Source organism: Pelodiscus sinensis, chromosome 9 (assembly GCF_049634645.1).
Source record: "Pelodiscus sinensis isolate JC-2024 chromosome 9, ASM4963464v1, whole genome shotgun sequence".
Taxonomy (NCBI): Eukaryota; Metazoa; Chordata; order Testudines; family Trionychidae; genus Pelodiscus; species Pelodiscus sinensis.
Window position 1 is genome coordinate 19,424,007 of NC_134719.1, and position 27,547 is coordinate 19,451,553.

Here is a 27,547-nt window from a genome sequence, read left to right on the forward strand (position 1 = left end):
TTTTGACAAATGAACTAAAAGGCAAATTTACATCTATCAGAAGAACGGCAAATGGACCAACTTTATGTACAGGCTGTCTTGAAAAGGTGTATTATATCTGACATGTTATTCAAGGTATTGCTTTATACTCTGATATGCAAAGAAGCAGACAACTTTTGTGACAAAGTCAGTAGCAAGGCTCAAAATGCTTGACTGGCACAGGAGTAGTCTGAATAAAGAGCTAAGATTCATGGTGAAGAACACACATATATAGTTTAAGTGGAAGGGATTCATTACAGCAAAAACTTTTCAATAAAGGTGATTCTGGACATCAAGGTATTTGCACAGCTGTATTAGCAGGGATGTTCCTAATTGACAGATGCTATTATAATCTTCAACACATTCCATGGTGTGAAATGTACAACTGCAAGGGAGCAAAAGTAATTAATGAAGGATTCCCTCATGGTGCCAGGAACAGGAATACCTCAATGCTAAGCACCTGTATAAAACATGTTTAGTGTCAGAAGATCTGACCCAGGAACAAAAAAAATTTACCATCCAGCATTTGAAAAACTACTCCTTCACACAGCCTACTATATTAAACTGACAAGTAAGAACACTAAAAGAGTCTAATCCAATGGCATTAACATTTGTTTAAAATTAGCGCACATGTGTTTTGGGTTTTTGTTTTTGGGGGGGAACGGGTAGAAAAGGTAGAAAAGTGTTTAGATAAAGCAAGGCAGCTAAACAGCAACATTTTTATATCCAAAGATATCCAATATTTTTGCCTGTCCTAAACAGCATTTTAAAAAATAGGGCATTACCATTTGTTTGCTAGCTACCTGGTTAAGAAATTACAAATATTTTATAAGATGCTCTAAGAATAAAACATTAAATAAAATGAACAACCTCTTTCCAGTCTCCTAACAAATGCTGCAGAGAAAAATCCTTAGGAAATATTTTTATTAGTCATTCTCTCAAGTCCTTTCATATTTGGAAAGTGGTAATGTTCCTGTTCACAGGGTTTAAATTAACCTAGAAGGGATTTCTTCAGGACATAGTGGGTCTTCTTTTAATCACCCTCTCTGTGAAAAGCACTCATTTGTGAGTTAGTAATCAGAGACCAAACAGTGAAAAAATAAAGCAAAAATTTCAAACAAAATTTAGAGCAAAAGGTGTTTTTTGGTTTGTATCCATTCAGACCACAGATGTCTCGCCCCCCCCCCCCGAAAGAACTGACTTTGACTCAATCTTTCCTATTTCCTGACCTAATGACGCCCTTTGTTTTCCTCTTCCGAACAAGGATTGCAGGTAAGGGAACAGTGTGTAAATACATCAGATAATCTATTTATATAAACATACTGCAGTGCGAACATTCCATATTCCAAATGGAATTTAAATAGACTATTAGAAATAGATGATGCTCCCTTTCCACCTCCCACTCTTATAGAACAAAAAAGAATTACCCAGATCTAGAGGATACTTTCTCAAGTAGTAATATTAAGAAGGATAAACTTTTACCAAGAATCTAGTTTTTTTTAAGGAGAAGGGAATAATAGTGAAAAGGGGGAGTGAAAGGTGCAATATAATTTTTAAAAAACTTTTTAGACCAATTATCTGTCCATCGCTACTGGACTAATATGTAGGTATTTGACTATAAACCAATGTGCTTTGACTATTTTTCAAGTATTTGATATCAACTTTGTATAAAGATTCTGCATACACAAACGACCAAAGATAGATGAAAAATGACTTATTTTTCCAATTTTGAAAATAACTATTAAAAACCTAAAATATTCCAGAACAATATTCCACATGGTACTAACAGTTTGCCAGATTAAATTATCATATCCCAACTGACCATGGGCTGATAAAACTCTGCTAAGTAGGTATTAAAGGAAACAGAAATAGTATGCAATATTTAAAAACCATTTTGTAGTTTGGGGAAACTCTAAAATCCCGAATTAAAAAACACAAATGAAGTGAAAGCTTTAACTGGTACACACTGTTCACACCTATATTTCAAGTTTGGAAACGCATATTTTCAAGCAGCAATACAAAAAAGTATCCATGAAGAATGCATAATCTCTGAAAAAATTATGAAAACATCCCTGCTACCATTACATTTCTAAATACAAAACTGACTACCATATTGTTGCTTCTGTGTAGCGAGAGAAGTTCATTTTGAAAACAGATAAAATTCAGTCTTTAGGTGTGAATGGTATGAATGACAGTCTCCTTTTTAAAATTTCTTAGTTGTTTAGGATCCTTAAGCATGCAAGCCTCGTAGAGGAGGGCCCAACCAGGGGGCAGAGTTGGCTTATGACATCCAGTTTAGGACAGAGCTGGGAAAGCCTCTGGGTCATCTACATCAGGAGCAGAAGCACTTGACTAAAAGAAAAACATACAGAAATTAACCACAGAAATTAACCAGAGAACCACAAACTTTTTAGTCTTCATGTTTTTCATTTGTGCTATTGTTCTGCATGATACACTTGGGTCTAGCAAGCTGGAAGCTTCAAAAGTGTCTAAAATGCCAAACAATGGGTTTTCAAAGCAGCATATAATACAATTAAAATAAGATTACTGAAATTTCCTAAGATTTTTTTCCACAGTGAATCACACTGAGAATTATTCTAAGTACTGTCAGATTGCTCACAGTAACATTTTACTGCTGCTAACCCACTATTCAGTTATCCATTTACAGCATCTTTTAAACATGTTCACAACTCACCATATTTAAAATCTCTCTCATATACTGGAACACATATTTCTCAAAAGGTATAAAATAGCTCTATGTTTGAAGTACCCTACATATGACTGATCCCATTCTATTGGAAGTACAAATTTAAATATGAACAAAGTGACAACCTGTGATGTGGCCATATATTGACACAAATTCTTAGTTTTGTCATGGCATGAAGGGATGGATTACAACAGAGTTGTTGACTGTATAGCTTTTATTCATAGATGAACATGTAAATATTTTGCCACTTTAAAACAGAAGAATTGAAAAACTGAGCAACAACTGACAAGCTAGAGAGCTTAAAATAAAAGGGTGACAGGAGAGGGGTAGACTCATTCACTAGTAACAAAGAGGTTTAGTTATAGCACTACCGTACAGGTTACTATTTATTTGGTTTATTCAACCCAATGATCCAAAAATTCCAACTTGCAATTACAAGCAAGAAGGACTTTCAAACAGAAAAGGCAAAAATACCAAAATCCAAATAGAAGACTGAAACAAGAAAGTCGTCCTCTATTCCATGCCCATACGTATACATTGGTGGGAGTATGGACATCAGTGGGCCCTTGAAACTAAAAAGGTAAGTGGTAAAAGCCAATCTATGCAGAAACCAATTGTCTCCACTATATACTACCTAATTCAAAGATAAAATTAACACTATCATTGTAAATCACCAACCTGATGGGGTGTGTGAATCACGTCAAACTCCTTAACCAACTGGAAGGAAACACACAAAGTCAACACAAAATAACTGCAAAATATGAAAATCTTTAAGAAAGCCATCACAAAAGCAGTCACAGAAACTAGATGCTATACTGGAGTACCAAGCTGGAACAAGAAATAATGGATTTTTTGATGTACTTTTAAGGAAAAAAAAAACCCAATTCAATTACATTTGTAGAACCATTTCCCAACACTAAATCTAAATATCCAATGAGCTAATGCAGAAGTGATAAGAAAACTAGACTTCTGTGAGTGGTACAAGAAAGGTATTTTTTTTAAAAATGCCCCAATGGAATTTAACAAATATAGAAGGTGCAAATCTCTAGCAGTTCCCAACCGCTGGTCCGTGGACTGGTGCTGAGACGCGAGCTGCTGGCCCGCGGTGGCTGCCATTGTGGCTGGTTTTGCCCAGTGGTGGTTCTGGGGCTGAGGCGGCGGCAAGAGGTGGCAGAGCAGGAAGCATCTCCCTCCCCTCCCTCAATCTCTACCCATGGAGGCATGAGACATGCTTGGGAAGGGAGGGGACATGAAGGAGGATGGAGAGCATGCACTGCCAATGGCCGCTCCCCATCTGCATGGCAGTAACAGCCACACTCCCTAGAGGGGGCAGCCTCACTCTGGGGAGTGGAGAAGCGGGGTGGGCTATAGGGTGGGTGAAAGGTTGTTAGGTGCTGGGGACCAAGGGGCTGGGTTGGGGCAAGGCGAGCTGGCAACATTGTATTTACATATTAATTATTTGCAAAAAGCTTGCGAATGGGTCCGTGGTATAAAAAAGGCTGGGAACCACTGGTTTAAGGGACCAACTAAACTTGCTCATACTGTATCTACACTAGGATGATTTGCTTTAGGGTTACATTGGTACTGTTGTAATGCAGAACAGCCCGCCTAAGGTGCTCTCTCTTTCTGGAAAGGGAGAAGTGCTGCACAAACCAGGAGCACAGAAACTACAAAAGCAATAATGACGGAAGTCTATCAAGGACAAGAAAATATAGCGGGAATTAAGGAGTATTAAGACCAGGTTTCCAGTCTGCTAACTGTGCATACTTTTCCAGAGGAAAATTTCCATCATTGAGAACATGTCTAAATGAATGGAGGAAGTGTAGCCATAAACTGAGAGTTATGTCAAGGATAATATTAACCAGGGGTCAGCAACCTATGGCTCAGTATGGCCACCCCCTCTGTCCCATGTGCTGGAGCTGGAGTTGGGCTGCAATGCAGCTGTCCCTAGGGCGACAGCTACACCACAGACTCAGTTCCTGCTCTGTCGGTCGTCACGTGGCCCAGTGGACCCACATAGCAAGTCACTGCCCGGTGTGCCAGAGATGGAATCGGGCTACAGTATGACTGATCCTGGGGCCGAGGCTGTGGTGCAGCCCTCAGGAGCATCCACACCATGGTCCCAGCTCCAGCCTCAGCACACTGGGCAGCTACCCACTAAGTGGCCTCACCCTGGAAGCAGCTGGGCAAGCCACCATACAGCCGTGGCCCCAGCTTCAGCTCTTCACCAGGGCTGGAACTGTAGCCAAGGAAGGCCGCATGACAGCTGCGCCTGGCTGCTCCCACAGCAGCCTTGCCAACAACGCCCCAATCAGGAGCCCCTATCCTGGGTCAGGCCCTCCAATCCAGCCCCCGTCCTGCTGTAGCACAGATAATAGGGGAGGCTCCAATTCAGCTGCAGCCGTCCTGGCTCAACCCCTTGTCTAGCCACTGCTGCCCGGGTGTAGCAGCCCAGCTCCAGCCAGGTAAAGTAATCTGACTCCAGGACCCCCCACATATTTTATTTCCCACCCCCAGAGTCCTGCCCTGCCTCCTGCATGTCCCACACACTTCAACCCCCATCCCTGAGCCCCTCACACATCCTAACCCTGACTCCTGCAACTCCACATCCTGAGCCCCCTTCCATAAGATTGACAGAAGACAGCCTGAATGGATGCAAAAAGCTGAATTTGACCAGTTATGATGTAAACGTCAAAAAAATGTGAGAAGAGATGCAGCAGCAGAAGTCCCATTAAATAAAGTCTGAGTACAATGTTTCATGTTATGCTATTATTAAACATCACATCAACTATCAATAATATAAAGTTGTGTATTTTAAATCATGCGAACAGGCATTCGTATACCACCCGTTGTTGACCACTTGTTCTGAATTATGATGTAGTTTGGCTCTGGTTTGAAAAGGTTGCCGACCCCTGCTATACACAATTATAGATGAGATAGCATTTCTAGGCACTGTGTAAGCCAGGGAAGGGCAATAAATTTTTTGCCAGGAGCCACACCGGAAGGGGTGGGGCCAGGATACTTTGGGATTGCCCACCCACAGACCATGATTGGACTGGGGTTGGGGGAGCTCCTTTTCCCCCCCCACTCCTTCCCACTAAGCATCCATGCCCCTGGTGGTGGGAAGACTTCCTGTGCTCTCCCACCTCCAGACCAATGAGGGCCTGGGGCAGGGGAGCATGCGAAGCTCCTCCCGCCCTGCCAGGAGCACCTGGCACTTCGACCACGTGCTCCTGGCAGGGTGGAGGAAACTTTGTGCACTTCCCCCCGCTCCCAGACCCTAATTAGTCTGGAGGTGGGGGAGCAGCAGGGCCTCTGCAGGCCTGATCAACCCACTTGGTGGGCTGAATCCAGCTCAAGGATGCCCTTTTGCCCACCACAGGTATAAGCTGTAATGAAACCCCAAAGAATCCCTCAAAGTGATACTAACATGTTAGAGTCAACTTTCCTAATAATGAAACACTACTAAGTTGCATCCAACTTAAAATAGATAATGAGTTTACTTGAAACTGAAAGGAATAAATCGCACAATTAACAGGTAAGTACCTCAACAGTGCGGATGGACTCTCTCTCTACTCCAGCAGGAGGAAAAGGAATGGACTAATAAAGACCCATCTCTATAAAAAGAATACACATGAAGCACAGATTCCACGGCCAGAACGGACTCCTGAGACCATCTAGTCTGGCCCCCTGGGTAACACAGGCCACAGAACTGCTCAAAAATAATTCTTGGAAAATTTCTTTTAGAAAAAATATCTAACCTTAACTTAAAAAATGATAGGATGGAAAATGCACCACGTCTTAGTAAACTGTTGCAGCAGTTAATTATTCTCACTTTTAATGGCTTCTATAATAATGGCAAAGATTTCTGGAGCAGCTTTGGTGATTTATTAACCCAATTTGCTGGAAGACAGACTTTGTTAAAAGACCAAGAGCATGTAAGTACAGATTACTTACCTTGTCAGTTCTACTTCCACGGCTGGCTCTTCCACCACGTCCCCGGCCACCTCTACCACCTCTGCCACCACGTCCAGGGCGACCAAGATCTCCAAAATTGATCTCCAGCTGGGATGTAATATCGTTTGCGGGTTTACGGAAGTGATGATCCATTACAGAATCTTCAGCATGAGCCTAAAATTAAAATGAAAGCAGCCACCACCACTTAAAACATTTTCCAATACAAGGCCCTGCTCTAACAACCACTTATGTAGGAGTTTAGCTTTAAGCAAGTATGTAAGTACGCTAGGTTCAGATTTCAAGATCTAGAAACCTGCAGGTTCTTCTTCTCATGAGAAATATAACTGTACAATACAGAAACTCCATTGACATACTAGCTAACATACAGCTAAGTAAACATTTACCAAAACACTTTTAAATGGAACATATTGGGCTATTCTTTGTTCTTTCCTGAATTCCATTAAAGAAGCAAGAGTGGATTTATCTGTTTCGAAAGAACGTATTTATTTCTCACTAAAAAATAAAAAGGCAATCCTGAATCTCTAACGTTCACTCTTTCTTTTCCCATGACTTTTGCTATTTCTGTACACCAATTGTTATTCATTCAGTGTCAAAAACCTTGTCATATCCCCCGTATTTTCTAAAGCCAAGAAAAAAGTTGTATAGTACTTTACCCACCATACCATTCCTTTGGCCCAAATGGCCAACAGATTAGATATATACACAATATACTGAACCAATGATGGCAGCTAGTATACCCTGTTTAAATAAAGAACAAGTTGGTATCATGAGCTATAATAAAAATAATGCAAGGGCCCTAAAGTTGGTGCTATATTAGTATATACTTTAAAAAGCGAAGTCTAGAAAACTCAACATTACAAAGCCATTTACACACAACTTTTTTGAGCCCATTTCTTGAAATGTGCTTACTGCAACTAAAACCTTTCAACTCATTCTTCTGGTGGACTATTAGCATCAAAACAATTAGGCTACGGCTACACTGTAGTCTTCTTCCGGAAAAGCTTATGCAAATGAAGTGCAATGTGGAATATTGCCACGCTTCATTTGCATAATTAATTAGCAGCTGCTTTTGCGCAACAGCAGCTGCTAATTAATTATGCAAATGAAGTGTGGCAATATTCCACATTGCACTTCATTTGCATAAGCTTTTCTGGGAAAAGGCTACAAAACAGCCATAGCCTTAGTGTAGTCAAAAACCGATTTTATCAAAATACTGAGCCATAAATAATTGTCAATTAGCACTGTTAAATAATTTGAATTAATTTTTAAAGAAAATACCATCTCCCTTTTTTCACTGAAGTTCAACTTCAGATTAACCATTGTCTAGTAGGATTTTTTTTGTTCAAGTATTGCAATGGCTTGAACATCCAGAGGCTGCATAACACATCAAAAAACTGCAGTAGTACATATAAGCCCTACTCAGGATCCAGGAAGGATTCTGTGCTAGGGTCTATACAAACATAGAAAGATACTGTCCCTGCTCAAAGAACTAAAAAAACAAAACACCCCCTCCCCCCACCTAGACATCCCCCCTCTCTCCCCGGAGGGAAATGAGGATGAGGGGTAAAAGTAACAAGAAAACAGGATTACATAGGATACACATAGGTACACTATATGCATAGCTTGAGAGTTCCACCTCATTTTGAAAGCCTTTCAAAGTATGAACAAACATCAGCAACTCCCTCTAGCATTATCTAACTAGTATCATCTGATGATTTCCTATAGGCATCAGAAGTTGGTACTGAGGTGTGCAGCGAAAAAACTTTATGGACTATCTCAGGGAAATGGTTTGTGTGTGTGTAGAGTATGGCAGGAAAAAAGCATGAGGATCAGACAAGTGGACACTTATGAAACAAAGGGCAGGAAGCAAACATGCTAGTTACGAAAAGATCATGTGAGATACCTGGCAAGGCACCAGGCACGGACAGAAGAGTTATACACCATGGCTGTGTCTAGACTGCATCCCTTTTCCGTAAAAGGGATGCAAATTAGACATATCGCAATTGCAAAAAAGCGCCAGTCTAGACGCGGGCCTTTCGGAAAATAAAGCCTTTTCTGAAAGATCCCTTATCCCTCTTAAAATGAGGGATAAGGGATCTTTCGGAAAAGGCTTTATTTTCCGAAAGACCCGCGTCTAGACTGGCGCTTTTTTCCGACAAAGCTCTGAGCCGGAAAAAAGCGGCAGCCATATTTATGCTAATGAAGCAGGGGAGATTTAAATCCCCGCTTCATTTGCAATTGCGATATGTCTAATTTGCATCCCTTTTATGAAAAAGGGATGCAGTCTAGACACAGCCCATGTATTTATATAGTCTATTGTTATTCTTTTCCTTACACATAAATGTTTTATCCAATGGTTAGCTCATTAAGCAGCTCACATCAAAACATAAATATCACTAATTACACATATAAAGGATCAGGTACCTCATTTGACTCCAGCGGACTCCCCTGCATTTCTGTCATCCCCTTTGTCTGATGTAAGTTATGTATCCACACCAAGGTATAAAAACAAAAGGAAGAAATGAGACCCCACTAAATACAGAAATATCGCTAAGTTTAAGCGAACCTCCTGAATACATAAACCACTGAGTACATTAAACAAAAAAGACTACACAAGTATTCACAAAGGAAAAAAAAAGATTGCGCAACTTCATATTCATGTGGTGAAGTATCTTGATTCACCAGTGGTCAATTTAAAACACCACAAATGCAAACTCAGTGAGGAAACAAAGATGCAAATTCATCTCAGGTGCTCAGCCATCATAGTGAATGGCACAGTGTAAGAATCTAGAAGGATAGTTTTTTAGAGTATTTATCAATGAAAATATCTACTAGGGATATTAAAATTTGTTTATTTAGGATTATTGATCAGAGGCAGCAGCAAAGGGGAGTGGGGAGAGAGGCGGTTTTGCAGGAGCTGGCTTAAAACCTCCCCCCAAGCACTGCCTCCTGCCTGTCCCTTACTAGATTTAAGAATCTAGTAAGAAATCTTGGGGGGATTTTCTATATTTTCAAAGATATCAGATAATTTTCCAACAAATAATTTAAAGCTTTTTCAGCTGCCTCCTATCACACCACAAGCTTCACTGTGAAAATTAGGACTGACAGAAAGCTTGGAAGCATAGTAAACACCTTTCGTATAGCAAACAGGTATGATGATGTGAGTTGATTTGCTAGCAACCAAGTCTTGCACCAATAAACCTACTTAAACCTGAAACTCTAAATCCCTTTCACAATGCCATTTTCATTTTCACTATTCAGTTACATCAACAGAAATTGTACATTCTACTCAGTAAAACAAATCTGAAGGAAAACATTTGAGATTTGATTCCTGTCACATAATTCAATGTACTGTGTCTGTGGAAGGGGGTTTATTAGATCTGGATCAAGATTTCCAGAATTCAAGAGATCCCATATTAAACTTGCAACAAAGAGAGACGCTGAGTGAATTTGACTGGGCAGCCACCCTTTTTTCTTAAGAGTTTCATGGAAAATGTAAAAAGGATAAAACAGATAGATAATTGCTTAGCTGTAAATGAAGTTGGTATAGGGGAACAGTTGTTTCACAACTTTAAGGCAGATGGAGAGCACCGGACACTTAAATCCTCTTTATCCTAAACTCAAGGTGGTACTCTCTCACTGGTTACCTCAAAATGAATCTGAAGGGTTGAAAACTGTTCCATCAGCAAGCCCATCTCTAATTTCTGTTTAGACTATGGAGGCACACTTATCTGTAGTGTTCACAACAGTCAGGAAGCAACTGGACCATAACCTCAAACTTGCATGTAAGTCAAACCACTGTTGCACAATAACTTTTGATAGCTATCAACCAGAGAAAGTTTGCACCAGTGGCTTAATATCAATTATTCCATGTCATATCAAATTTTCATGCTTTATTGTTGATCGGGTGGTATGAAAGGAGAAGAAATTGAAAGAAATACAGTGATAGAAATGTAGCCGTGTTAGTCTGGGGTAGCTGAAGCAAAATGCAGGACAATGTAACACTTTAAAGACTAACAAGATGGTTTATTAGATGATGAGCTTTCGTGGGCCAGACCCACTTCCTCAGATCAAATAGCGGAAGAAAATAGTCACAACCATATATACCAAAGGATACAATTAAAAAAAATGAACACATATGAAAAGGACAAATCACATTGCAGAACAGGAGGGGGATGCCGGGGGGGGGGGGGGGGGGGAGAGGAAGGTAAGTGTCTGTGAATTGATATTAGAGGTGGGACGTCCCATTCTCCCCACCTCTAATATCAATTCACAGACACTTACCTTCCTCCCCCCCCCCGGCATCCTCCTCCTGTTCTGCAATGTGATTTGTCCTTTTCATATGTGTTCATTTTTTTAATTGTATCCTTTGGTATATATGGTTGTGACTATTTTCTTCCACTATTTGATCTGAGGAAGTGGGTCTGGCCCACGAAAGCTCATCATCTAATAAACCATCTTGTTAGTCTTTAAAGTGCAACATTGTCCTGCATTTTGCAAGAAATACAGGTTATCTACTTTTTTTTTAAATCTCTTTTTTGGATTACTGCACTCCCCAATTTGTTGGCAGAGCAGTCATGCAACTGCTATTTTGGATTTCTGTATTATAAAAAGCTCCCCTTCCATATTTAGCCAACAAAAAATTGTTTTCCTTCTTGGAAGGAATGACAAATCTGTATGGGTGGAAAAAGATGTTTGTTGAGCTGAAATACTGAGTGCCTTTATATAAATTTTTAAAAATTAAAAGCAATTATTTAAATGTCAGGATAGTCTATTTTAATAGATGCACTCTATGCTCGAATAGTAAGGGAAGGCCAAATTGTATTTATCCTCAGATTCAATGGTGCTTGCTCCCCTCTTCTGCAAAGTCCTATAATTATTTACAATTCCATTTAAATATTTATTTCCATGAGTTTCTATGAATGTAATGGCCTTTCTATTAAAATTTAAAAATCTAGTAATTATGCCCACTTGTCAATATAGGATTGTATTTGAATAAAAGTGGCATAACTATAATAAGTCATTTAACTGCAATGCCAGAAAACAAAATAGCTAATAATTAAGATATAGTATTTATGTTCCTTTACATACAGTGATAAAATGATTCTACAGTACTGCTGCAGTATTTTACCCTTATTTTATTTTTTAGGAAAACAACAACATTCAAGTTTCCATGGCCAGATATCAAAACTGACCTGGTTTAGAGAGAAAGGTTCCAGCCTGTCTATGTGACTTCAAGAACTGCTGAACTTCCAAAACCATATTAGATTGCCTTAACACACAAACATATAGCTAAATAAAAAAAGTCATCTAACTGACATTAGAAAACTCTCTCTCTCTCTCTCTCTCTTTTCTCTGCCACTAGTTCTGAAGAAATCAGATGGTCTGTATGCCTTCAAAGTCAGCTTTTCCCACTAATCTCAGATCATTTTCAACTGTTCTTGCTAGGAAGGCTAAATTAAAAAGACAAATTAACCAGGCTATTACGATTTTTTTATTTGTGTTGCTGTAGCATCTGGGAGATCTATTGATAGATCAGAACCCCACTGTTCCAGGTAGAGATGTAAAAGGATAATTGGTTAACTGGTAACCCTCTCACTACCAGTTTCAGTTAACTGGCAGAGGGCTGGAGCAGCTCCCCACTCACCCTGGGAATAATGGGAAGCAGTGCAGCCACGCAGCTTAGTGGGAACTTAGGCTATAGTACTTATCTATCTGTAACAGTTTAAATTCTATGACAAATGAATTTGGCACGTATATGTAACAAGAGTAACAGATGTAAAAAAATGGAGATCATCAAATTATCCAATTAGATAAACTAAGGAGAGTAATGACAGTTTACTAGCTTAGTGGAAGTCAGTGCAAACCTTGGTAAAAATGTCTAGACTCTTTGCTTGTAACAGACTATGTCATTCATCCTTTTTTTGAAACTAGTATTTAAAACAAGGACCAACTAAAAGCCTTTTAACAGCTATTTGTAAAGATGTTTTAAACCACTGTTTAGACTGCATTAGAAAATGATGCAATATATGTACTTGCTACTTTACTTGAAAGTTAAAGGAATTTGCATCTGTGAAATTTCTAACAGCAGTGTGCAAGGTCTGATGATATGCTAGATATCGTGGGGACTGGATACTGAGACTCTTCAGAACACAGGATTTCCCTGCTTTTGATGCATGTAACAGTTACTGTTCTTCTATAATGTTTATTGTAGTAAGTACTTCATGAATTTTATATTCTTCACAGGCACTTTAGGTAGCCATGCAAAGTTATACTGCAAAATATCAGAATACTGGCAATATAAATTAGATGTTACACCTGTTTTTAAGATGTTTTAGACAGGACCAATGTGTTCCTATATGTTTATACAGAGCCTAGTACAATGAGTTCATATCATCTGGGCATAATGGAAACAATAAAAAATTACTAAATGTATTATTTGGTACTTGAGCAAATGCTTTTCTGAATTTAAGTTGTAAGTGTATTTAAACAAATCATCTTGATTAAGGTAAGGTTTTATTTTAAATGCTTAAAAACAGCTTCCTCTCCAGAGTTTTAGCACATTAATTTTACAGATAAAAATACAATGCCCACTAAGCTAAAGATACAGCTCAGCAGCTGAAACTGACTGCATTAAACACTGTTTTATGATGCTTAAAATTATTAGTAGAAAAGTATTCTATTACTGCTTTTAAACAGCAATTTTATTGACATAATCTTCACATGTCAAGTGGTGAAATCTGCAAGTCAAACAGTAAATTATTTTAACATGAAATCTAGATACTTTGGAATACCATTAAGTTTTACTTTACCTCCTCACTCTTTGACTTATGAAGAACAAATCCTTTTTTCCACTGCCCATCAGCACCCTCATTTGGTTTACGGATGTTGAATTCAACTTTTGCACGATCCTTATTCTGAATAGCTTTCCATTCATCCAGGGTCATTTCTTTAGGGCCTTCTTCCTTGATCTCTTCCACCTCATTCTCTCTGAATAAAATTATTTTTCTCATGATTACTTAATTTCTATTAATATTTTTAATAACTATGCATAGCAAATCCAGAAACACTGCATCAGAAGCAGAATATAGGGGGATTCATTATGTTAAAGACTTAGTAGTTATTAGGATATCAAGTAGAAAATATTCAGAACACTGCCCTATAAAAAGAGTGTTGTCTTTCAAAAGTTAAGATGGGATGTCCACCCTAATCAACTAATAAAAAACTGTCAGCAACGGCAGAGCAATGTGCCTCTGAACAACAAAATGGGAGTATAGCATATTGAACAGTTTTAAGTCAGTGGTGGCATAAGGTAATCCTATACCCATTGATGTTATTTTTCACTGTACAGGAGACTTTTACTGTTAGCTACAGAATCAATTTTTCAGATGTCCCCATGTAGATGAAAGCAAGACTGCTCACCAATGGTGAGTGGGGAGGGTCCAGTAGCTGACAATGGAGGTGGGTCCATGCAAGGCTGATGCCAGGACAAAGATACAGCTCCTGCAGGCCCATCAATGTAGCACTTGCTGTTTCTCATCTCTTGGTCAGAAGGCCCTTACCCCCATCTTGTTTCCAGCCAACATTGGCCAAGTGCTATGTTGTGGAGGCTTGTTTATACAGGTAGGCATGCCAGACACGGGCCACTTACAGGTCACTATTGCAGCCCACCCACTGGCTCTTTACCTGCTCCCCCTCGGATTGTCCTCCCTCTCCGTCCCTTTATCCCCTCGAGCCCTGCTGTTCCTCTATATTTCCTCTAGTGCATCCCACTCCCAGTACCATGTGGAGAACAAGGTCCTGATCGAAGTATGGAAGTTAAGGACTAGTCGACCTCCCCCCCCCCCCCCCCCGCCGCCTTTCTGCCTCTATCAGACAGATGCAGCAAAGCGGGGGATGAGGGAGTACTTCAAAGCGGCAGCGCCGCACAGCTGACCCTGAGTTCTGGGGAAATGCAGTGTGAAACCTGCAATCAGCTGGGAAGTACCCGGCTGATCCTGGGTTCCATGAGTTCGCTTCTGCTTTGAAAGGCACAAGAGCTCACACCGGGTTCTGGGGAAGTGCAGAGGAACCCGGGGTCAGCTGGGGAGTCCCCAGCTGATCCAGGGCTCCTAGCAGCAGGAAGCTGACCCCAGGCTCCATGGCTTTGAAATGCACAAGAGCCCCTACTGGGGCTCTTGTGCATTTCAAAGCAGGCATGCTGCATGGGACTTCCTACTGGCCCCGGGCTATATGGGGAGTTTCACATTCCTCCTTTGGAATGTACAAGAGCCACAGTGGGGGCTCGTATACATGTCAAAGGATCAATGTGGAAGTGCCTATAGAGTAGTCAATTAACTGCATTTTAACATCCTTAGTTCACACCCCAAATTTGCAGGTTCCACAGCAACATTCTGGAGTGAGCAAACTGACAAATCTGGGAAGGGTATGTGACCCTGCATTGCCCCTCCCTCTCCCCCCAGTACTGCCTCAGCAAGATGTGGCATCAGATACCACAAGTGGCAGTTCTGTCCCAGAAGCCTAGCTGGACATGGATGACAGACAGCACAGGGCAAGAAGGGGCAGTTCAGTCAGTCTTCTTGTGAGAGAGAGATGTATGGAAGTGTGTGCCCTCAGAGAGAGTGAGGGCATTCGGGAGTGTGGATAATCCCTAAGAAAAGAAGGTAAATGAACAGGAGCTCTGTGAACTTGATGTTGCATGTGCCATTTCCAAAGAGCCAACTGAATATACTCCGCCTAGGGGCTCTGGCTCTGAAAGCACGATTGTCTGTCTTGCACTCTCAATATTGCCACCTCTCGGTTCCCACGCATCACGGATGGAAAAGGAAGATGTTCAAAAGCAAAGGAGAACAATCAGGGAAGTGATGCTGAGCAGATAGGAACAATTACAAAGTACAAGGATGAAGAGTCGAGGCAAGGGAAAGGAGTAGCAGCAGCAGTGGAGGATATAGGAGCAGGAATGGCAGGTAGACATGGGGAGAGGAGGAGATCAAGAGCAAAAGGGTCTGTAAGCATTAAAGCACACTCTTAAGCTGATGTAAGCATGCCCTAACTATGTAAGTGTTTCTATCACCAAATGTAAGTAGCCTGCTATACCAACCTAGTAAATCCACCTCATTGAGAGATACACAATTTAAGCTGATGTAATCTGGGTGATGCAGCAATTTCAGCTGCCCACTCCCTGCAGCAGACGCTGTGAGTCCAGGCAGCAGTCATGCTCCCATCTTGGAGCTCAACAACAAACTGAGAGCCAGGCTCTCAGGCCCCCAAACTACCCTTCTCCAAGCACTGAAAGAGCTCCTAGTGAGAAGATGTACCACCCACAAAACAGCAGACAGCAGCATGAACACTAAAAACCACAGCATTTACTGCAGTGCCAAAAGTCCATCTGGCATAGGTTGACTTAACTTTGTAGTGTAGACATGCTCCTAGAGAGAACCTAGAAATGATTTCACTATTCCTGAGTGAACTTTCAGTTACTGTCTAATAAATAGCCATGACCCCTGAGCAGGAACACACCCTTTTTCTGTTACCTGATTCTGTCTTACCAGGGTGTCCAACACACTAGCCACATGCGGCTATTTGGCCAGGTGAGTGTGGCTAGTTCGCTATAGCAGAACTGATTGAACACCATAGGTCTATTAACTCAAGCAGTAGATTACTACTGTGAATTTAAAGATCCCAACCTAAAATGATGACCCATGACTGAGTTGTCAAATACAGGATGAGCGGTTCAGTATGCCATCTACCCTGGGTAGAGAGGACTATTGCAGCCCAGCTTAGGGGCAGGTGAGAAGTGCCTCTCCATAACTGCTGCAGCCACAAGAGGGATGCATGTCCCCTGGCTGAGGGACGGACAGGCAAGAGACACAAACTCTCAGGCTACGTCTACACTGCAGGCTTTTCGTGCAAGAGATGTGCTTTTGCCCAATAGCATCCATGGCAGTGTGGATGCTCTCTTGCACAAGAGGGCTTATTCCTTGTGGGGAGAGGACTAACTCTTGTGCAAGAAGCCCTCTGTTCGATACTTTACTGTAAATTTACTTACGTGCAGTGTAGACGCTCTGCAAGTTTTGGCGCAAGAACAGCCATTCTTGCGCAAGAAGCCTGCAGTGTAGACGTAGCCTCAGTCTGCAGTGGGTGGTGTCTGTGTGGGATAAGGCAGGGGCACGCCTCTGCTATAATATGTTTATAAACACACAATACCCACCCCCCTCTCTTCCCCGCACGGGAATAGGTGCTACACCAAATTCTTGCAAGGCCATCAGTCACCTGCAGCAGTGGTCCTGCCTTGTCTTTCAGATGACTACATTTCTGCACACAATGTTCCATGCCTTGCTCCGCCCCCCACCTTTGCTGGGGGTGTGTAAAAACACAGGGGGTCGCAGCCCATGCAAAGCTAATTCCAAACAGTGGAAAGAGCAGCTCTTGCCCAGCTGCATGAAGTGCCTGGCCAATGAGCAGCAGGGCAGCTGTCTGCATTACTGACCACTGTCAGACCAGGGCAGAGATGGGGATGCTCATTAGCAATGGATTCAAAGCACCACAGTTCCAATGCTCCCTCAAAGCAGCTGAGCCAGCACAGATAGGCTTGGGATGCCCCCCACCTCCTTCACAGGGACACTGCCAGGGCAATGCCTACACAGGATGATGCTCACATTCCCAGGGACTGCTGGAGACCTCTGTCTGGAAGCTTGGCTAGGAAACAGATCATAGAACCAACCTCCAGGGAGCTTCCCATGGACACCTATTAGGCATAGCTGGGTGTATTCCACTCCAAGAACTGCTTGCGCTGCAGCAGGAGTGGGACATCTTGACTCTCTTCCATCCTCCTCCATGCTGCTTCCTCTGTCCCCACATTTCAGGGTGTTTAGCAGCAACTATGGTTATCATGGGCCAAGTTTCTTCCTGGGGCAGTTCCCTCATCTCTCTGCCCCTGTATGCACATGGCAAGGACACACACAATCCTGCAGCAAACATTTTCCCCCTCTTTACTACCTCCCAAGTCCAGCACTTCGGGACCTGTTTAAAATTATACTGTTTATGTATATAATGACATCTGTCTAGAAAAAAAGCGTCTTTGGAGACTAACCCCCCATTTACATTAACTTTATGGGAAAATTGAATTTACTTTATATCATTTTGCTTCAAGTCATTTTTCAGGAACTGTAATATCCATTGTAGTTATGTATTAACCACATCTCTCCCCTTGCAGTTAAGTCTCATTCACCATAAATCTTCAACTTCCACAACAACAAGAGAGGTAGGGGTCCTTACAGACAACTACAAAACTCTGATTCGTTTCCCAGAGCACACTTATCTGTGTGTGCTGAATGTGGCAAGGATTGCATAGATCAGTGTTTTCCAACCTTTTTTTTTTTATAAAGTACCCCTTTACAAAAATTGTAAGCACCCCCCAGTACCTACAGTTTTCAGACAAAAATTTTTTCTACAATTACAACACATTTGTTTAGACACCTTAATCTTAGTCAGGCGGGCGATGAAATTTTTGGATGTGAAAAGTACAAAAATAATAAAGCGCTGTAAAACTTAAAACAAAAATTCAGTTTTCTCCATATTTCGGTTGTGTTGACGTACCCCCCAGACTTCTCTCAAGTACTCTCCCTACCCCGCAAGGGTACTCATACCACTGGTTGAGAAACACTGGCATAGAAAACACAGTACTGTATACACTCTTGTAATTAAAGGACCATTTCATAAAGCATACATGAGAGTCAAATTAAGGTTCCACACGCAGCTTTCATTCTACTATTTTCTAAGTTTGAGGAATTAATTTCGCATCCTTAATGTTCTTTTAGCCTACGTTTTTGGATGTAATATATTCTGCCACTGAATCAGACAGCTTTTATGCCTCAAATCAAATAGATATCAAAGGAGGCTAGTCCTCTTTCTACACTGGAAAACTTTACCACCACAAAAGGCTACAGTGAGTCACTGCACTGATCCTTTATAACAAATAATGGTCACGATTAGGAATGTAAAACAGTAGAGTTGACTACTTGCATTCCCCCCTTCCCAGTTGCTGCCTGTGATGGGGTGTGAATACCCCACACTGAATCAGGTGGAGTTAAAACTCTGTGGACAGAGGAAGTCCTGCCCCTTCACTCCAACTGGGCATACTCCAAATGCTGGGGAAGCATAAAAGGCAGTAGCGCAGTTCAATCTGGGCTGGCCACCAAAGAAGGACCTTCACCAGAAGCACCAGAACCCATCAGACACCCAGGAGACCACAGTGAGCTGCTAGTGCCGGAGCCATCTCAGGGAGAGCCAACCACAAGGAAACAAGAGAACCCAGTGACCAGTGGGACATGGCCCCTCCAATGCTGTAGGAAGTGACCCAGGTAGAGTGTTGGAGTGGTATCTCCCAGCCAGGTAAGCTTGGTGTGTTTTGGTCAGACTCCCCCTTGAGCAAGTGGTAGAACACTCTGCCACTCATAGGAACCCTTAATTAAGCAGTTGTCCCCCCTCAACTTATTGACTCTGCCCTGAGTTAAAAGGCAACCCCATATAGACTCTGGCTGCTACCATGCTGCCCTGAGTTAAAGAGCCATACCTTATTGACTGTAGCCTTTAGGCCGCACTACTTTAGACAGAGACTGATCTCTATGGGTTGCCGACTGCCTCTTAGCCTAACAAGACGACCAGGCTGGAGCTTAAAAGCCAGTCCCTTTGCCCTCTCCCCCCCTCGCCCTCAATACAGGCAGCAGCATGATGTGTCTGAAGAGACACCTTAGAAGTTATCAGCACTCAAATCAGGATTTTCTGTTTAAGTCTATTTCTCTCCTATTCCTACATACTACAATGAAGTAATCAGTTGTGACAATCAATTCTTAATACTGTAAGGCCATAGTGGCTTCACTATGAAAAAATCAATCACAAGGGAAAAACTAAATTCAAAAGTTTTCCTTACAACCAAAGGAATAAAAATCAGTGGCAAAATAGTTATGATTTGTTTAGTTTTGCCTCCCTCATCTCTACATCTTTACGTAGTACCTCATTACAAACTTTTAAAAAGCCTCAGAGAGCTTGCAAATAAACCTGTCTCATTTACTAGGGGGCACAATTTTAAAGTACATTTTAAAGGAAAATAATGTTGATGTGTTGGGATCATGCTTCCACAGTGCTGAACATTTAAAATAAATCTAATGTAAATAAATTATTCTAGTGCAAACTTCAAGATATGTGCAATTCCTTCTCAAGCCTCTTTTTGCCTAATGTACAGTATCCAACCTTTCTATGCTGCCTCCCAATGGGTAACTTCCCTCCCAATCTGTTTCATGAAGCTTATATAAGCTAACATCCACACTTTACTGACAGTGCCTGGGTTATCTTCTACCTATTTGTCCCAGGATACTTCTTCTGTTAGCAATCTGCATATTATACCAACATGAAATGACCTACATGCTATTTAAAAAGATTACAAATGGCTATTCCAATTTAGAAATTTTGTGTGGAATTCTATGAAAGCCACTCCTAGTTCAATAAAAACACTAATGAATGTATGCATTGCTCTTTGAAGATGTATAGCAGTGTTGCAAATCTTATTTTCTATCCCACCCATCTTTTACCTGAAATGGACCATTAAAGCAAAACTTTTTCCTATTTCACCATTCTACACTCCAGATCTGCTTCAAAAGGTATCTAAGCTACTCCAAGCTGCTATGGAAGCCTGATGTTTCATTAAATGCAGCTCACTTGAGATTCACTTTAATAATGCTACTCAGATGTATCCTGGAATAAGATAAGACTCCAATAATTTCCAGGGGAATGAAAATTGTTTGATCAACTGTTAAACATGTTTACGTAGTAATATATAGCCTGTTTTGGTTTGATGCACTTAATTTTTAACACAAGCTTTAGTACTGACAAATTGTAAGCTAACAACATGTCCAGCAAAATATGCTTAACATTATAGCTATTGAAATTAGTAGTTTAACATGTTTTCCAGGAGAAAGTATATACTGGATGCAATTCTGGGAGATAAATCAAAACTTCCACGTGATTCACACAGTAAAAATGATTTTCAACATGAACCAGAAAACTGCCTAACCAACTGTTAACAAGCAGTAATGAACGCAGTACCAAAAGTCCAATTACATCAATGTAATTAAATAGTCTATCAGTAATATATTTCTTACTACTGTTCTCAATTCTGAATTTTCCAGAGCTATGTTGACTCACTAGTTGTGCAGGTGAGGTGTTAGCAATATCTATTCAATGCTATTAAACCCACAAACAGATGCATGTGTTTCCCATCCACCAAACTTCACATCAAGTTTTTCAGAGATAATATTAAAATGGTATTTAAAACAGATTAACACTTAATTTTGGGGAGTGGGAATCTATAATATGGAGATATACCTCTCTCATAGAACTGGAAGGGACCTTGAGAGGTCATTAAGTCCAGTCCCCTGCCCTCATGGCAGGACCAAGTACCATCCCTGACAGATTTTCCCCAAATCCCTAAAGGGATTGAACTCACAACCCTGGGTTTAGCAGGCCAATGCTCAAACCACTAAGCTATAGAGTGCATTATATATTCAATCCAGCTGCACTGTGGAAAACGTAGTTATCTTGATATTCTGCCTGTTGTGTGGAACCCTACTCTAATCTTGAGTAAGTCTCCCTTCCACAGCAGCTTTTTGTGTTACTATGGGCTAAAACTTTGTTGTTCTAGGGGCAAAACCTCAAAAACCAACATGCAGCAAGTTTACACTGAGCCAGAAATTCCTGAAAATGCTTCACATAGAACTCACCTAAGGCTCTGCAAGACCAAACAAGATGTCTCGCATCCTGAGCACTACCGCACAATCCCTAATGCAGGGGAAATCTGCGGGTGGATCCACTGACCCCACTCCTGCTCACCTAAATACTAGAAGGTAGGGATAGTCACACAACAGAACTGCATGAGACAAGGGGGAAACTGTACCACTTCTGCTGTATCAGGGTCTTCTACAGCCTCTAAGGAGCAAAATTTGGCTTTTAAATACACAATACAAATTTCTCATCCTCACTGGATAATAAAATTTCACGCTGACTATCCATAAAGTGACTGAAAAAATTAACTGGTAATGCATCAGAAAAGCCATACTGGGTCAGACCCAAGGTCCACCTAGCCCAGTATCCTGTCTTCCAACAGTGGTCATTGCCAGGTGCGCAGAGAGAATGAACAGAACAGGTAATCAAATGATTCCTCTCCTATTGCCCATTCCCAGCTTCTGACAAAGTCCAGGGACATCATTCCTGCCCACCCTGGCTAACAGACGATGATGGACCCATTCTCCAAGTATTTATCTAGTTCTTTTCTGAACCCTGGTTTTTACAACATCCTCTGGCAAAGAGTTCCAAAGGTCGACTGTGCATTGTGTGAACACTTTGCACTAAACCTGATACCTATCAATTTCATTTATTGCCCCTCTAGTTCTTGTATTATCAGTAAATAACACTTCCTTATCTACTTTCTCCACATCAATGCATCCCCATTAGAATTTTCTTCAGACAAATGTATGCTCTGAGATGTCCCAATCCAGCTGTCTTTTTTAAGACAGAGTAACATGGAATTGTATCACGTCATACTAAATTTGACACAAATTGCTTTTCATTCATTCTCTACAGTTCTTAAAGTGTCTCATTGAGTTTTTATGAACCCAATTTCCCACTACTGATAATCTTATTTTCCAATAGCCAATTGTTTCTCTTCAACCAATCTAAGTTATTAAAGCCACCTATTTCAAATTCTCTGCTTTCCTCTTCCTTTGAGGGTAGATCACTCATACGCACAGCAATGGACAAGCAATATTCTCCTCAGAAGTTTAGCCATCATAAATACAACCATTTTATAAATCCAAAAGTGAAAAAGTAGTGCTGCCTCCCAACTATCTCCTTCTGTTGTTACCATGCTCAAATGTGGAAGGGCAGCTTTCAAGTTTGTGTTTTGATTTGAAGATCTTATTCTGAAAGCAAACTGTAATTTAACTATAAATGAATTGATTACATAGCAAAAAAATGGAAAGTGGTCTAGTTGTTAGAGATCACTGATGAACCATTAATATGTGAACATCCATAAAGATTGTTTAGAACATGAGTTCCCAAACTGGGGGCTGTGAAGAAATTCCGGGGGGAGACGGGGGAAGGTGGGGGAACGGGAGGTGACCCATCCATCCCCCCCTCCATCAAGTTTGCTGCCTCAGTCAGTTCTTTTTTTTTCCTCAACAAGTTTTGCTACTATTGGGGGGGTGGGGGGGGATTGAAGGTTTTTCAAAAAGTCAAGGGGGCGTGATGCTGAAAAGTTTGGGAACTACTGGTTTAGAACATGCTCCATTTCTCCTCAGTGCTTCAACAGTACTGTACTGTAGCCAATTTCATTATCTGTGGAAGAAATGACAATGGTCCCATGGGAAACAGCTCATGCCAATGGCACCACAGCCAAAGAACCCTAGAAATTGAATAAAATAATTCAAAAATAGCATGTTAAGCAATTGAAGAAAGAATAGTACTCACTTATTCTCAGAATCAGCAGGCGGGTGTTCCTCTCCTTCTGGCGTTTCCTCGGTCACATTTGATTGATCCAATTCACTGCAATTAGGAGGGTTTTGGTTTTGTTTGGTTTTTTTCCACACTAGCACTGAATCTCTAATTCACACAGAAGTCACAAGATTGAACTTTTCTCACTATTTCATGAAAAAAAATCTTTACAGATTTAAGAAGGCCAACCACCACAATTTTCTGGGAAGCTTTCCTAAGATTTGTATTACTCTTAATACCAATCTCCAATATGTTAAGTCTCAAATATAAAACTGAGGACTAGAAAGATAATGAAGCAGTTGAGAAAGTGTCCATGTAAAAACTGGTACAAATTGACAATCGCTGCTTTTTAAAAAGCGGAACAAAAATACATCAACATAAATTTAGAACCAAAAGTTTAAACCTCAAATGTTACCAGCAAGCTATCAGGTAAGTTTTTGCTTGTCCCATGTAAATAAGGTTTCAAAACCGATTAAGAACATATTTAAACTAATGCTGTTTCCATTTAACCCCTCCTCTACCCCACCAAAAAATATAACATCCCCCCCAACCTAGAAATCCTATAGAAGCAAATACTTGTTTAATATATTATAAATTGTGGAAATTGGTGGATCTGTTTGTTACCAATTTCAAGAAATTATGAATTACTAACGTTAGCTCATCTTTGACGGTTCCCCAGTTGTGTGATCCACTGCCACCACGTTTATCCTCATGCTTTAGGCCACTGAAATGTGAATGTGAGAGAGAACTAACAAAACTGAGTTAACATAATAGTGTTTGGATACAGAAAATCAAAGGCAAACAAAGAAGTGTATTTTATTAAAGACTAGTGAAAAACATAGGAAGAGTTAAATTTAAGACTTACGATCTATCACTTCCACTATGCCTGTCAAATTCACGCTTGCCACGGGAGTCAAAGCCGTCTCCTCTGCCCATTCCACGTCCACGACCACCACGTCCACCTCTTCCACCTGGGCCACCACGACCACGCGTAAGTCGGTCAATAATGGGTCTATCATAGAGCAGAAGCCATTAAATATTAAATTTCCAAAATGGAAACACAGCTTTCAGAGTTTTGAATACTTTTATTTTTTTTTTTTTTTTTTTTTTGCAAGCAATACAGCAAATATCATAAGCATTAAATTTTTTCTTCAAGGGCCTTTCTCCCTCCAGCTTATTTCTTTAAAAGCTAATGATGTTTTTATTATGGTACAATTGCTTAAAAATTATAATACCCAGTGGCACAACAGGCAATCCCCGGGTTACGTACAAGATAGGGACTGTAGGTTTGTTCTTAAGTTGAATTTGTATGTAAGTCGGAACTGGCGTCCAGATTCAGCCGCTGTTGAAACTGACCAGAGGCTGACTACAGGAAGCCCGAGGCAGAGCTGCTCTGCCCCGGGCTTCCTGGAATCAGCCGCTGGTCAGTTTCAGCAGCGGCTGACTTGGGGACGCCTGGGGCAGAGCAGCTGGGGTGCTGCCAGGTTGGTCCAGTAGCGCCGAAAAGCGGCGCTGCAGGACCAACCCGGCAGCGCCCCAGCTGCTCTACCCCAGGTGTTGGCGAGAAAAGCCTGGTTTGCTGGCGCCGGGAGTGGGGGGGGGGGGGGGGGGGGGGGGGGGCAGGCGCAGACCAGGGAGACGCGGAGCAAAGCCGCAGAGGACGCGGGCGGCGGGACCGCAGCACGTCTCGGCAGCTTTTCTCGCACTAGCTGTGCCCCCCCCCCCCCAAGCAGACCAGGGAGACGCGGGCGGCGGGACGGCCAAGACGCGCCGCGGTCCAGCCACCCGCGTCCTCCATGGCGAGAAAAGCCCCGTTCGTATGTAGGGATCCGACGTAAGTCAGATCCACGTAACTCGGGGACTGCCTGTATTTAGAACACAATTTTGCAATCCTTGTAACTTGACCTATGTACACACAAGCTGCACTGGTCAAACTAAAATCAGTTTGAAAACCTCTCATGAAACTGACAGAATCTCCTGTATGGTCATACTTATACTGGCTTAAAACAATCTACAGATTTAGCTTTTGAGTGTAAGCTAAACTGATGGAGGCCTATATAAGAATGTGCGGACAGAGTTCTACACCAGTTTAAAAAACAATACAGATTAGTTAAAATCAAAGCAACTATATGTTTAGACTTGGCTTTGCGTCCACCATAATCTGGTCAAGTATATAAGTAAAGACATAAAATAATGATTTGGTAATTCTACATTGCAGGATAACAAATCTTTTCTGATAGTTAACAAATTGAAGATATCAATAATCTGATCCAATTAGCTCAGGGATTTTATTTTGTACACCAGGAGAGGGAAATAAGAGTACTGACCCAAATAATCACAAAGATTGGTTTTCAAGATGAAAAAGTCTTACTTATCCACAGAAAATTCCCCTCCTTCACCCTTCTCTTCAGCAGGTTTATCAAATCGGCGTTCACGAGGAGGTCGTCTCTCCTGTCTCCTCTCAATAGGCTTCCCTTCAGTCTGAGGCTGCTGCTGATCAGGTCTTCTGCCAATTCGTCTTATACCTAAAATAGTAGGCAATCTGTATCAGCAAATTATTGAGCAACTAAGAAATTGTGACTACCTGTACAAAAGCAAACCACAATACAGAGCTGATACTCAGGTTTTCCTTCCAATCTCCTGATGACCAGGAAGTTTGAAAGGATTTCCTTTAAGTATTTATTTTATGCTTCCTACCACAATTATCACTTCAAAATGTTATTTATCTCCTTATACAGCATTGTATACATTTGTAAAGAAACTTTGGCATGGAAACCCCCCCCCCCCCACTTGCTACTGGGCTGGAGCAACCATCTCCCTGCATCAGGCATAAAGCTGCTCCAGTCCCACTGTTAAACTGAACTGGTATGCCTTACCCTTAATGGTTGAGGCTTACCTGTTGACCAGTAACATGCCTAACTCAAACTATAGGTAAGTATTGTGGCAGAAAATCAATATTAAATTCATCAACTGCTTGGACATTGCTCAGAGGACTCAAAGAAATAGCCCAAAGCAACAAAACCTTTGTCACTGCTTTGGTGCACATTAAAGGAAGTCAGTCAGATGCACTAGAGCTCTGCTTTGAAGTGTGGATGGATCAAAGCGCCTTTATATCACCTTTCTACTCAATTATCATTCATCCTAGGAATGATAAAACAGCTGGGGATTGCCAAAGCTCTATGTGCACTAACCAACCATGTCCTACCCAAGGTATTAGTGGGTTTTGTACTAGTATTACTAAAGTGACACATATAAAACAAAGGCACATGAAGTGTGGTGCAAACTGATGGTACAGCACCTTTACTATAAAAGCCATTTGCTCCTTCTGCATCCAATCAAAGCATTTCTACGGTTCAGTCTGCACACACAGCAAATAGTAGGTATGTAAAGCACAGTCAGCAAAACTGTCTTATCCCAGGAGACTGTCTTGGCTATGACAATCTCGGGACCCACTGAGATGCAGGGCCATTCATGTGGTTCACTAGCTAGCCCAGGTTGCCCATCACTGCTCCAGGATGTCTAGAGGACTCTAAATGAACAATCCTATAGTAGTGAGTTAGCTTACTGCTCTTTAGAATGAAAACAGTTCACCAGAATAAATTTATAATAAACTTGCCTTCTATTCTGGCATTATCTTCCATAATAAGCCACATCATTTCAAAGCAACAGAAATGTCTTGATTTCTGTTTCTTTGCTGAACACTATATTTAGAGAATTTTAAATATTTAATTTCCCACTTCACACTACTAAAGTTATTTGCATGAAAAAGGACCTGTTTATTGATACTAATAATCTCATGGTGTTGGTTCCTTACATGGAACAAAGATATTTGAGATCTTCAAAGCTAGGTATGTCAAAGACCATTATGAGTTCATAAGTTCTGCTCAGAAGGTGCAAACCCCCCCCCCCCAAAAAAAACCCTAAGAGAGATCCTTTTTATGCAAATCTCGTTTAGTTCAGCATGACGAAAATACACAAAAGCTGTTTTATCAAAAAACAAAAACAAAAGAACCACACATTTCCATGAGACATCAGCCGCTTTAACATGAAAGCTAAACAAGCAGGGGGAAAAAAAGCAACACACCCACCAAAACTGTGTAAAAAAAAAAATTTAAATTATGATTAAGTTCTGAAAAAAGCCATCTTCTTCATAAACCTATTCAATTATTTGTCTTAAGTCATAACAGTACAGGATTGAGAATTCAACAATATTGTCTTTAATTGCAAATTTAAAACTGGCTTATTTCAATTTCTAACAAGTCAATTGAACAAAATCCTGCAGAACAAGCACTGCCATAT

The 27,547-nt window shown here is 41.1% G+C and overlaps 1 protein-coding gene across 5 annotated transcripts in view; it reads right to left on the reverse strand.

Annotated features, from left to right (window-relative positions):
- Window positions 1–750: 750 nt before the first annotated feature.
- The window catches only part of SERBP1 (SERPINE1 mRNA binding protein 1), a 45,994-nt gene continuing 19,197 nt past the window's right edge, over window positions 751–27,547 (reverse strand). For 3 of the 5 annotated variants that reach the window (XM_075936194.1, XM_075936193.1, XM_006125014.4), the window contains 9 exons: window positions 25,620–25,773; window positions 24,114–24,260; window positions 23,901–23,996; window positions 23,225–23,299; window positions 13,516–13,693; window positions 9,128–9,175; window positions 6,683–6,856; window positions 3,404–3,442; window positions 751–2,370 (listed from right to left, as the gene is read on the reverse strand). In XM_075936194.1, coding sequence (XP_075792309.1) covers window positions 2,314–2,370; window positions 3,404–3,442; window positions 6,683–6,856; window positions 9,128–9,175; window positions 13,516–13,693; window positions 23,225–23,299; window positions 23,901–23,996; window positions 24,114–24,260; window positions 25,620–25,773 — 968 coding nt within the window. In that variant the 3' untranslated portion in view covers window positions 751–2,313. The remainder of the gene's footprint in view (window positions 2,371–3,403; window positions 3,443–6,682; window positions 6,857–9,127; window positions 9,176–13,515; window positions 13,694–23,224; window positions 23,300–23,900; window positions 23,997–24,113; window positions 24,261–25,619; window positions 25,774–27,547) is intronic. The other 2 variants (XM_006125015.4, XM_075936191.1) reach the window with 2 other exon arrangements.